Raw genomic sequence first — 12,689 nt, forward strand, 5'->3', positions numbered from 1 at the left:
TGGTGCGCACGAAAGCAGAGCACACCAGCAAAGCTTTAGAGATTAGCTGGACATGGTGACATATGCCTTTAGTCCATCTCTCGGGAGGCAGGAGGATCTCTGAGTTCAAGGCCAGCCTGCTCTACAGAGTGAGTTCCAGGACAGCCAGGGCTACACAGAGAGACCCTGCCTCGAAAAACATTAAAAAATAAAATCAAATAAATGGAGAAGGGATCGGTGCGATGGCTCAGAAGGTTCCCGCCCCCAGGCCTGACAGCATGTGTCCCAGTCTCAGGACTCAGGGTGGGAAGAAACAGTTATACATATAAAAACATAGAAAAAGCAAGGTGGACTACAGTAGAGCATACACTCAGTGTCAACCTGTGGCCTCCATGCACATGGACGCACACACGTACACACGCACACACGTGTGTATACACATGTACATACACACACATGTACACACACATCTACAGACCCTAAACTGTTGGAGGAAGAAGCCACACGCACACGCTAAGGAACAAAAATACTTCAAGAAACAGAGGGCAGCAAAGGGTGAGAAGGGGCAGTGACTCGGGGTGGAGACAAGGTCCCCGTCCTCGGATGCCCGGGCCTCCAGACAGGCCCAGATAGCCAGAGCCGGACAGGGAGAGCCTGCCCAAAACACACAGGCAAACACTAACAAAATGTAAACCCAAACACACACACCCAAGCCAGAACTTGACTGTTGTACTTAGGTGTGATACCGACAGGTCTGAGGGTTTTCCCTGTCACAGGGGACATTTGATGCTGCAGTGTGAGGCGCAGCCGGGTTCCCTTGGCACTGCTCCGCTGTGGCATGAGTCCCCGCATTCACTCCGGAGGCCGAGTGTCCCCTAAGCTGAGAACAGCCAGGGCCCGGCTCTGCCGTCAGGGAGGCAGGCGGCCTGCGCCTGCGCTTAGCTTTCCCTGTGGAGTAAGTGACCAGCGCCCGGGCACCGGGCCGCACATGCCAGGAGGGGGCCGCACACGCCAAGAGGGGGCCGCACACGCCAGGAGGGGGCCGCACACGCCAGGAGGGGGCCGCACACGCCAAGAGGGGGGCCACACACGCCGAGAGGGGGGCCACACACGCGCGTGCCCGGCTGTTCTTCTTCTGTGTCAGCCAAGGCAACACCTGATGGCGCTTGGGTCTGGGTCACCTTCGTTTCCATGTGTGTGTCGTCAGAGCTGTGAGCAGGGTCTGTGCTCGCCAGAGCCGCCCCTGTCACAGTGGGCACGCTCGGCGTCCCCTGTGAACACACCGCCCCCGGGTGGCACCGGGTGGGGTGGATGAGGGCGCCCCGCGGGCACGTGCAGGCGCTCTGTTAGGATGCGTGGTCCCAGGTAACGGAAGCCTTCGGGAGGGTGGGGGTGAGGCCTGCGCCGAGGGGGGCATGGTGAGGGTGAGGCCTGCGCCGAGGGGGGCATGGTGAGAGTGAGGCCTGCGCCGAGGGGGGCATGGTGAGAGTGAGGCCTGCGCCGAGAGGGGCATGGTGAGGGTGAGGGAGGCCTGCGCCGAGGGGGGCATGGTGAGGGTGAGGCCTGCGCCGAGGGGGGCATGGTGAGGGTGAGGCCTGCGCCGAGTGGGGCATGGTGAGGGTGAGGCCTGCGCCGAGTGGGGCATGGTGGGGGGTGAGGCCTGCGCCGAGGGGGGCATGGTGAGGGTGAGGCCTGCGCCGAGGGGGGCATGGTGGGGGGTGAGGCCTGCGCCGAGGGGGGCATGGTGGGGGTGAGGTCTGCGCCGAGGGGGCATGGTGAGGGTGAGGCCTGCGCCGAGGGGGGCATGGTGAGGGTGAGGCCTGCGCGGGGGTGGGCGTGAGGCTCACGGGGGCCGCGTGGCACTGGCGTTGAGCCCCACGGTCCGCTGCCCGCTCCTGCCCAGCACGCGCGCGCCCCCTGCGCCCCGCCAAGGGCTCATGCTCGCCCTCCGGCCGCCCCGGCGTGGTCGTGGTGAGCATCCCGGGGCGGAGAGTGACGGGCGCGGGTGAAGGGAAGTGGCCAGAACCGGCCTTGCGCTCTCAGAGCTGAGGGCCTCCCGCACCGGCCGATTACCCGTCCTGCCTCGCGGCTCCCCGTGCTCCCCGCGGCTCCCCGTGCTTCCCTTTTCAGACACCGTTTAATCACGGGGAGGAACCAAGTTCAAGGCCCCGGGAGCTGCGACCCCGGAGTCCAGCCCGCCCGGGCATCTGCCTCTGGCCGCCTGGTCAAGCACGCCCGTGTTCCCAGCCCGGCCGGCCCCTGCCCTAACCACGCACGTGTGCCCAGGCGCGTGCCCAGCGTGCCCGGGCGGTGCCGCAGCCGCCCCACCCCCTCCTTTATGCTTCACCCGCTAACTCCGAGGCTCAGTGTCCCCTTGTTGTCACACTTCAGCTGCCTGCTGACCTGCGGCCCCACAGGCCAGTGGTGGCCGATGCCGAGCTGGTGTGCGTTGTGCTGAACCTAAGCCCGTTACGCGCTGTCTGAGGGGTAACTTTGGGCCTCTTTAGCGTTAGTGCGTCTTCCGTGGCAGCCGCGGAGCTGAGTAATCCGTATTATCGCTAAGAGTACAGCACTCCAGAGCCCTGCACGCACTCTCCTCTAATTACTCAAAACTGAGGTTTTTAAAGGAAATATTAGAAAGGATTTGGTTTGAAATAAATAAAATCCATACTCTTTTTTTTTTTTTTTTTTTTTTTTGGCTTTCTGTAAGGCCAAGATAAAATTTCTGTGTTCGCTGTCAGTCTGTTCACGTTCCTCTTAAGGACTTATCCAGCTAATTTCTGTTGCTGGCGAGAGTAGAGCCTGAATCTTCTTCCCTCGGTGACCCATTTTGTTCAGTCTTGGCTTTTGGACGGAAGTAATCACAATGTATTTCTTGACAGTTGCACAATATTTTTCCCTATTGCGAATATTGCATTGCTTAAAATAGAAGTGTATAAACTGTCAGAGTTTTCCTCAAGTATAAACAGACGACACAGACAGCACTCTCTGTCTGTCTGTCTGTGTCTCTGTCTGTGTCTGTGTGTCGGGGGGGGGTGTCCACTTTATCTGCACTCCAGATAAAAGATGACGCCATCTCTTGTGTGAAGCGTGTTTATCTGCATCCTTCGGGGAAAAGTCGAGGTGATGACGTGAGCTTCAGTTTGTTGCTGCTGTGGAAGGTGGCGGGTCTGGGGCTCTTGTAGCCTCGGGTAACTCTCCTTGTCCTCCCGTCCCCGAGGAACACAGCACAAACGCTGCATGTGCACTCGCTCCGCTCCAAGCGAGCTGCGGGAGTTGGGGCAGACAGGACTGAGCGCTCGTCACTTCCTGCTTGAGCTGGGATGGAGGAGAGCCGTGGCTCCCTGCGTGGCCGCAGTCCAGATGTGCAGACTGCTCACAGCACATCTGCCAATCAGAGCGGCCCCGGGAAGCCCTGGCTGCTGGGGCTTGTTTACACGCTCAGGACTGCGCCTCCTCCCACTGTGGCCTAGGAGGATGAGTGAGGCCTGCACACGCATACAGGAGTGAGCCGGGCGCCCCCCGGCCAGCCGGGAACACGCCGAGCCGAGGGGGTGCTTCCTGAGACCTGAGCTAGCCCAAGTGTGCCACCTGGAGCGCCGAGTGTCAGAGGGCAGCAAAGTGAGGAGGCTCAGGCGAGTGCGTGCGGAGGAGTGTGAGGGAGCCCTGGGTGAGCAGAGGGAGGCTGACACACCAGGGCTGCGAGGGAGGGAGGGAGGGCGTGCAAGCAGACACGTTGGCCGTGCGCCTCCTTCCTGCTTGTGCAGAACAGGGCCTCAGCGTGCACTAGTGTTCGGCTTAAGAAGGCTTTGTCGGGTGGGTGGCCGCTCAGGACAAGTGCCAAGGGGTGAGTTCTCCGAGGCTGACCTGCCTGTCTGGTCCCTGCAGCCCGCAGTGGAAGGGGGGGCGCATGCCTGTGAAAGTTATGTGTGCACAGACACACCACACATGCACACACACACACACACACACACACGCACACATACATACACACAAACACACACACACACACGCACACATACATACACACAAACACACACACACACACACACACACTACATGAATAAATGAAGCATTCTTCCTCTCAGCCCGTGGAGAAGGCGACCACTGTGCCCTGGGTGTGTCTTGCTCAGCCTGTGGTGCTCTCCGTCTCGCCCCTGTCCAGTCTCCACTCGCTCTTTAATTCTCCCGTGTTCACACTGTTGGAGAGGGGCGGCACAAGTGTGTCTGCTGGAGTTACCGAGGCTCCCTTTAAGCCGTGGGGCTGCGTCATGGCTGTGTAAGTGTGCAGGCCGAGCTCCCCATGCCCTTCCTCTCCCTGTGGTGTGTGTAAGCATGCAGGCCGAGCTCTCAGAGCCCTTCCTCTCCCTGTGGTGTGTGTAAGCGTGCAGGCCGAGCTCTCAGAGCCCTTCCTCTCCCTGTGGTGTGTGTAAGTGTGCAGGCCGAGCTCTCCATGCCCTTCCTCACTTCTGTGGTGTGTGTAAGTGTGCAGGCCGAGCTCTCAGAGCCCTTCCTCTCCCTGTGGTGTGTGTAAGTGTGCAGGCCGAGCTCTCCATGCCCTTCCTCACTTCTGTGGTGTGTGTAAGTGTGCAGGCCGAGTTCTCCATGCCCTTCCTCACTTCTGTGGTGTGTGTAAGTGTGCAGGCCGAGCTCTCCATGCCCTTCCTCACTTCTGTGGTGTGTGTAAGTGTGCAGGCCGAGCTCTCCATGCCCTTCCTCACTTCTGTGGTGTGTGTAAGTGTGCAGGCCGAGCTCTCAGAGCCCTCTCCTCAGCTGGAAGCACGCAGTCGGGAGCCGGTGTTGCTGGGCTGGCGTGAGCAGGCTGTTCTGTGCTCTTGGGCAGGGGAAGGTTTCCCGTCGCCCCGCTTTTCTCACCACTGGGCAATGGCCGTGAGCGGGAGGCCTGCCCTCCTGCACGGCCTGCACTTCCTCACAGTTCGGGCAGCCCGTCTTTCATGTGTGTGACAGCCGGCACGCTTAGGGCACACTCCAAGTGGTGTATGCTCCCGAGTGTGTGGCCGGAGGCTGCACTGGCCTCTGCTGTTTGCAGATGTGGCCAGCTGCTGTTCCCCTCCCCCTCCGTCGCCTGGCAGCCGGGAAGCTCGACACGACACGGAACCAGGCACAGTGGGGATTAGTCCTGTGCTTTCCACGCCCGTGCCAGGCCTGCTGGCTGCAGCGAACAGGGAGCCCCCAGCCTGGGCCCAGCATGCACAGCCGCCTTCCCTGGCTGCGGGGGAGTGTGCTCTGTCCTCACAGAGCTCGGGCTGACTGTGTGCTCTGTCCTCACAGAGCTCGGGCTGACATGGTGTGTCTTCTCTCTCCACAGATCGCAGCGAGCGGCGGAAGCCGGAGCACCGCTCTTCAAGGTAGGAGCTGTGTCTTAGCTGTTCACATGCCTCGGTGAAACGTTAGTTGTAAAATGGTGAGATTTACAGACGGCCTGCTCCCATCCCCCTGTGTGAGTGCACCACACCCAGCTTAACTTCTCAGACTACAAAGTATTAAACACACACACACACACTTTCAACTTGGAGAGGCTGGAGCCGGCACCTTTCAGTGAGCCAGCGGCTGATCCAGATGTTTTCAATCAGGCTCTGCACAGCCGCCCCTCCGCCGTGTCCCTCCCCACAGCCTTTTCTCCTCCCCACCCCTCCTCCCCGTCCCTCCCCACAGCCTTTCCTCCTCCCCACAGCCGTCCCTCTTCCCTGTCCCTCCTTCCCGAAGCCTTCCATTCTCCTCCTTCCCAAAGCCTTCCATTCTCCCCACAGCCGTCCCTCCTCCTCCTCCCCACAGCCTTCCCTCTTCCCCCTGCTCTCCTCCCTGTCCCTCCCCACAGCCGCCCCTCCTCCCCATCCCTCCTCCTTGTCCCTCCCCACAGCCGTCCCTCCTCCTCCCTGCCCCTCCCCAAAGCCGTCCTCCCGTCATTTCTTCACCCCTGGTGTGGCGCGGCTGATGCGGTGACCGTGTGCTGGCCGGTCCTGGCAGCTGTACCCTAGCTTGCTCACGGCTCGCATCCTAACCTGCGTGCACTCATGGGTCAGTGTGAGGTCTCTGAAAGCTCCCTAGCCGAGCACGTGTGTTTTCAACAGTTGGGAGTGGAACCTCGGTGAGCGCGCCTGAAGGGAGAGGTTGGGCAGCTGTCATGTGGCCTTTCTTCAGGTGTGACCTGCACACTGAAACTCACTGTATCCGTGGCTGGTCCCGACAAGTTACCACCACACTCTTGTGTATCTGTATGTATACTGTGTGGGTGTGCGCGTGCGTGCGTGCGTGCGTGCGTGCGTGCGTGTGTGTGTGTGTGTATGTATGTGCATGTATATGTGTGTGTGCATGTATGTGTGTGTATGTATGTGTGTGTGTGTGTGTATGTGTGTGGTGGTCTGTTAAGGCCACACAGACAGCAGCCCCCCAGCAGCTCTACGGAAGTGGAAGTGTTAGGCCGCTGGTGCTCTTCCCCTCAGGCAGCCCCGCCCCCTGCACAGAGATGCCTCCTCAGCACTAGGATTTGAGACTCCCGGTGTGTACTCACCCAGCTGGCATGCCGGGGCACACCCTTAACCCCAGCCTGGTTTTCTCACGTACGGAGGCAGGGCGTCTGACCCAGAAGCGACACGCAGTCCCCTCACACATGCCAAAAGGACCTGGTTGGGGCTGGAGAGATGGCATCCCTGTACTTTCAGGGGTTGTGCGAGTGGCTCCCAGTGCACACAGGGCCCCCACAACTGCCTGTAATGCCGGCTCCAGATCTGGCGCCCTCTCCTGACCCGTGTAGGCACTTGACTCATGTGCACATGCCCACACAGAGAAGCACATGGACACATACACACACATACACATACATACATATAAACACATATACACATACACACATACATACATGCATATACATGCATATACATACACTTACATACACACACACACACACAATAAGAATTTGAATGGCCCTTTCTAAGGACGGAGGCCAGTTTCGAAAGGCCCCTTATTTACAGTAAGGCGGTAGGGAAGGCCTCATTTCATTCATCTCCTGGCGAAGATTAGCCCGTGTCTCTTTAAAATTAAGATTCACCTTTTCTCTCCGATGGGTCAGTCTCTTCACAAGTGTGGCTCTAAGTCACTGGCAAATGTTGCTCACTTTGTAGGTGTCAAGAAACGAAAGCCAGTCCGCTGTCCCTGTGGACAGGGCTGGAGTGCCCACACCCAGCAACCATCTCGGAGCAAAAACTTAGTAGAAAAACACCCTCAACTACTAATGAAAGCATTTGAAGCAGAAAAACATCCTCAAATACTAATGAAAGCATTTGAAGCATATAAAGTACTTTATAAAACTCCTAGTGAGAGCTCTAGCGTAAGCCAGATTAAAATTTTATTTGAATTTGTAACTTTCTGCCCCAGACATGGCTATTAATAACATCTAGAAAGAAGCGCTGTGACATAGTGTCGGAGAGACTAATTAGATGGAAGGAGGAAGCAAAGATAATAACGGATGTTAAGTCCTGTGGCAATCCTTGCCATGAATAGAAGATCAGGAGCTCTTTTTACTACCCTATAAGCCTTAAATTACATATTTCAGTGACTTACGGAGACTGAATAACTAGATATTTCATCTCAAATACTTTATCTTCTACAAAAAAGTAATTTACAGCAGTGAAGAGGCAGCGAAACAAAACCCTTACTTTTCAGAAATTATCACGTGAATCTTGATACTCCTGAAGCCCAGTTACAATCGCCTGTCACAGTCCCATTCAGGAAAGCCAACGATATTCGTTTAAAATCACGCAGAACACTAGGAAACGTGAAGGGATTCGAGGGTGTATAATGAGGAGAAGTAGCCAAGGAGATTTGGAGAGTCGGGGAGGCAGGCAGATGGCTGACAGACGCAAAGACGTGCCCTGTCAACAGTTAGGTCGCTGGCTGGGACAGGACGGGAAGCACCCGCAGACGGGATTGTGTTCGGGGTCTGTGCGATGGGACAGAGGTGGCCCTCCAGTGAAAGAACCGGCTGCCAGCAAACGGCTGCCGTCCGGGTGTTAAACATCCATGCGTAGCCCTACGAGGTGAGCCTCCAGCCCCCCAAAGTACAAGGTCAGACTGCAGTGTGTGAAGAAATGTGTAAGTCTGTGCGACTTAAGGGTACACAGGGAGCTTTGCTGTAACTAAATAAGAGTGTGTGTGTGTGTGTGTGTGTGTGTGTGTGTGTGCTCGAGTGTTGTCTGCATATATGTCTGGCCAGAAGAAGTTACAGACAGTTGTGGGCTGCCATGTGGGTGCTGAGGCTTGAACCCGGGTTTTCTGGAAGAGCAGCCAGGGCTCTTAACCACTGAGCCATCTCTCCAGTCATCACAGTGAGGTTGTTAAACTCGACAAGCACAAGCCATAAAGAGACTGGTAAATTGGACTGGATAAAAAATTTAATTTAGGTAACTGACTATGTCAGAAAAACATGAAAAGGAAAATGTAGCCATGTTATACACAGAAGTGACAAAGGTTAGTGTCCAAGGTGAATTAAAAATGTCCCTCAGAAAAAAAGGAAAAGAAAAGACAACTCTTTTGGCTTTCTGGTGTCAAGGAATTCACAAAGATGAAATTTAAGTACTTAAGAAAAAATATTTAAGCCAATCCCAGCACTCAGGGATGCAGAGGCAGGCGGACCACTGTGAGTTCAAGGCCAGCCTGGTCTACAAAGAGAGTCTAGGACAGCCAAGGCTACACAAAGAAACCCTGTCTGAAAAAAACATACATACATACATACATACATACATACATACATACATACATGAATAGAGAAACCCTGTTTTGAAAACAAAAATAAATAAGTGAAAGAAAGAAAGAAAAATATTTAAGCCAGGCTTTGGTAGCACACACCTTTAATACCAGCAGTTGGGAGGCAAAGGCAGGCAGATCTCTGTGAGTTTGAGGCTAGCCTGATCTTTAGAGGGGGCTCCAGGACAGCAAGGGCTACACAGAGAAACCCTGTCTTGAAAGGGAAAGAAGAAAGAAAGGGAGGGAGGGAGGGAGAAAGGAAGGAAGGAGGAATGAAGGGAAGGAGGGAAGGAGAAGCAGAGGGAGGGGGGAGAAAGGAAGGAAGGAGGAATGAAGGGAAGGAGGGAAGGAGAAGCAGAGAGAGGGAGGCAGGCAGGCAGGCAGGGAGGGTCATAGTTTGGGTTGGCTCAGCTCAGCATGTTGTATTTCCTGGCATGCAGTAGCGCTGGGTTCAGGTGCGGTTGGGGTGCAGGTAATAAGATAGCACGTCACTTCTGTTGGGATGACATGGAAAGCTCAGAGACGGAGGGTGCCAGCCGCATCTAAAAGGGTGTAGCTTGGCTCAGCAGTGAGGACAGCTTAACTCACCACTGCAGGGAGCTCTGGCAATGGAGAGTTCGAACTTGGCTTTGAACACTCATTGCTATTTGCAGTCATGGCATGGAGGTCGGGAGCATACATGCAAGCAACCACTTAACACATAAAATAATAAAATAAAATAAAAAGAAACAGGGTCACAGTAACGTGTCACTTTTTAATAGTCTAGAAATTGTGGTATTTGCAATGATCTCGTAGATAACTGGTAAAGAATCTGGTTCACATCTGTCCTAGCCTACTGTCTATGCATATGTTTGGTATATGCGAATAATATTTAAAATAAGTGCATCTCGGTATGCGTGTATGTATGTGGCACGTAGTTCCAGAGGAACACGCAGACAGATTCCTTCCGGTAATGACTGTATAAAACCGTTGGCGTAGCTTTGCATCGTTGACTCAGCCAGTTCCTTTTCATCAAGTTTAGCTTGTTTTCAGGTCTTGCAGTTAGGAGTTGTCCAGCTGTGGCATCTCGTGTGGAGATCTGTGAAACCTTTGGTTTCTTCCCAGGTAGACCCGCTCTTTTCCCATTCCTCTTTGATGGTCATTCATATGAAATTTTCACATGGTTAACGTGTCTACCTCCAAAATGTCAGGGACTTCCACGGTGGTGCCCAGGAAGGGCTCCAGTGCAACTCTAAGAATTGTAGCACAGAGTTTAGTAAACTCAGAAGGAAGAGCTGACGGTGTAAACGTCACGGCAAGCACCTCAGCGTTAAGAGTTTCAAAGGCTCCTGGTTCTCAGCATTGGTTCCTGTCCTTGATGGTCCTCAACGTTGGTACCTGTTACTGATCATGGTTCTCAGCATTGGTCCCTGTTCTTGATCATGATTCTCGGCATTGGTCCCTGTCATTAATGGTTCTCTGAATTGGTACCTGTCCTTGATCATGGTTCTCTCATTGGTCCATGTCCTTGATGGTTCTCAGCATCGGTACCTGTCCTTGATCATGGTTCTCAGCATTGGTCCATGTCCTTGATCATGGTTCTCAGCATTGGTCCATGTCCTTGATCATGGTTCTCAGCATTGGTTCCTGTCCTTGATGGTTCTCAGCATTGGTACCTGTTACTGATCATGGTTCTAAACATTGGTACCTGTCAATGATGGTTCTCTTCATTGGTAACTGTCAATGATGGTTCTCTGCATTGGTACCTGTCAGTGATGGTTCTCTGCATTGGTACCTGTCAATGATGGTTCTCTGCATTGGTACCTGTCAATGATGGTTCTCTGCATTGGTACCTGTCAATGATGGTTCTCTGCATTGGTACCTGTCAATGATGGTTCTCTGCATTGGTACCTGTCCTTGATCATGGTTCATGGCATTGGTACTTGTCATTGATCATGATTCTCAGCATTGGTCTCTGTCATTGATGGTTCTCTGCATTGGTACCTGTCCTTGATCATGGTTCTCAGCATTGGTTCCTGTCCTTGATGGTTCTCAGCATTGGTACCTGTTACTGATCATGGTTCTAAACATTGGTACCTGTCAATGATGGTTCTCTGCATTGGTACCTGTCAATGATGGTTCTCTGCATTGGTACTTGTCATTGATCATGGTTCATGGCATTGGTACCTGCTGTCGATATTGGTCATAGGCATTGGTACCCATTGCTGATGATGAGGTTTCTCTTTGGCCTATCACCGTCTTCTCATTATGGTTTGAAATAGAATATGTGAACAAATGATGTACCTTGTGTTATGCTTTTCTCCTTCTAACTATGTCTATTAAATCATCATGCTCTTCTGGGCTCCGTTTAACTACTGCATTCTGTAGCATTTCTCTTCCCATATGTTTTGATTTCTGTACCTCTATAAACTATAGCCTGTGCGTAATTACTTCTTGGCGTTATGTTTTGTGAGCTGTAACAGAAACATTACTTTTGCTGTAGTATCTATGAAGTTTGAAACAAGGTGAAAAATTAAAGTGCATATGGGTTTTTTGAAAGAAAAAAAAACCTGTTTTCAGAGGGAGTTGTGATAATATGAATTGTGCTGTTTTACTGTAGTTTTAAGAAATGGGACTTTAGCAATTCCCTGTGGTGTGATGGGAATGAAAATGAAACGTTTATATTGTGTCTGTGGATAACTGAAGCTTTTCATCAGCTGACCTGCTGCTGCCGTCAGGCTTCCCAGGGAGCTTTTCTGAAGTTGCAAATTAAGCAGCAGGCAGCTAGCTTTGAGACAGCTGGCTTGTATTTATGTTCCCTTAAGACAGGCCCGTATGGCCACCATTTTTCAGCAGTCCAGGGAACACATGGGACTCCTGACCCTTTAATTCTTAACTCTCTTTCCCTTGGGTTGTATTTTATATTTGTTCTTTACCTTCTGCACTATAATTTAGAAGCAGTTATTTACAGCTCTGTAAAGTCAGTATCACAGAGGCATTGGTTGAGTGAGCTTGGTGTACGGCCTGTGGCTCAGTCTGTTCTTGGGTTAGGGTTTGTCCCGACTAACAAATGCCCCTGTAAAATGTGGCTCTAAAGTTTATCTAAATACGCCCCTTACTGGCCACAGACCACTTTTTTTTTTTAGTATATTAGTTAGGGCGATAAAGTACAAAAGCAAACGAATTCCTGGAGAATCTCAGTAGACAGGTGGTTAAAAACAAAAACATTGAGTAGGCCTCAACCTCAGACCTCCATCTCGTTGACAGTCAACAGCTGCTGCTCAGAAAGAAGCTGTGCTTTCTCGTAGCTAAAACCTGGTTAAGCCCAGAGGTCAGGGCTGGAGCCAACTGGATGCAGGACTGGAGCTCACTGGACCTAGGACTGTAGCTCACTGGACCTAGGACTGGAGCTCACTGGACCTAGGACTGGAGCTCACTGGACCTAGGACTGGAGCTCACTGGACCTAGGACTGGAGCTCACTGGACCTAGGACTGGAGCTCACTGGACGTAGACTGGAGCTCACTGGACCTAGGACTGGAGCTCACTGGACCTAGGACTGGAGCTCACTGGACCTAGGACTGGAGCTCACTGGACGTAGACTGGAGCTCACTGGACCTAGGACTGGAGCTCACTGGACCTAGGACTGGAGCTCACTGGACCTAGGACTGGAGCTCACTGGACCTAGGACTGGAGCTCACTGGACGTAGACTGGAGCTCACTGGACGTAGACTGGAGCTCACTGGACCTAGGACTGGAGCTCACTGGACCTAGGACTGGAGCTCACTGGACCTAGGACTGGAGCTCACTGGACCTAGGACTGGAGCTCACTGGACCTAGGACCGGAGCTCACTGGACCTAGGACTGGAGCTCACTGGACGTAGACTGGGCTCTCTGGACGTAGACTGGGCTCTCTGGACGTAGACTGGGCTCTCTGGACGTAGACTGGGCTCTCTGGACGTAGACTGGG

The 12,689-nt window shown here is 53.5% G+C and overlaps 1 protein-coding gene across 4 annotated transcripts in view; it reads left to right on the forward strand.

Annotated features, from left to right (window-relative positions):
• The window catches only part of Sh3d19 (SH3 domain containing 19), a 119,363-nt gene that overhangs the window by 41,770 nt on the left and 64,904 nt on the right, over nucleotides 1-12,689 (forward strand). For all 4 annotated transcript variants that reach the window (XM_060378518.1, XM_060378519.1, XM_060378520.1 and 1 more), the window contains one exon: nucleotides 5,309-5,348. In XM_060378518.1, the coding sequence (XP_060234501.1) occupies nucleotides 5,309-5,348 (40 nt within the window). Of the gene's footprint in view, nucleotides 1-5,308; nucleotides 5,349-12,689 lie in introns of those variants that run through there.

The sequence above is a fragment of the Meriones unguiculatus genome, chromosome 2 (assembly GCF_030254825.1).
Source record: "Meriones unguiculatus strain TT.TT164.6M chromosome 2, Bangor_MerUng_6.1, whole genome shotgun sequence".
In the NCBI taxonomy this organism is placed as follows: Eukaryota; Metazoa; Chordata; class Mammalia; order Rodentia; family Muridae; genus Meriones; species Meriones unguiculatus.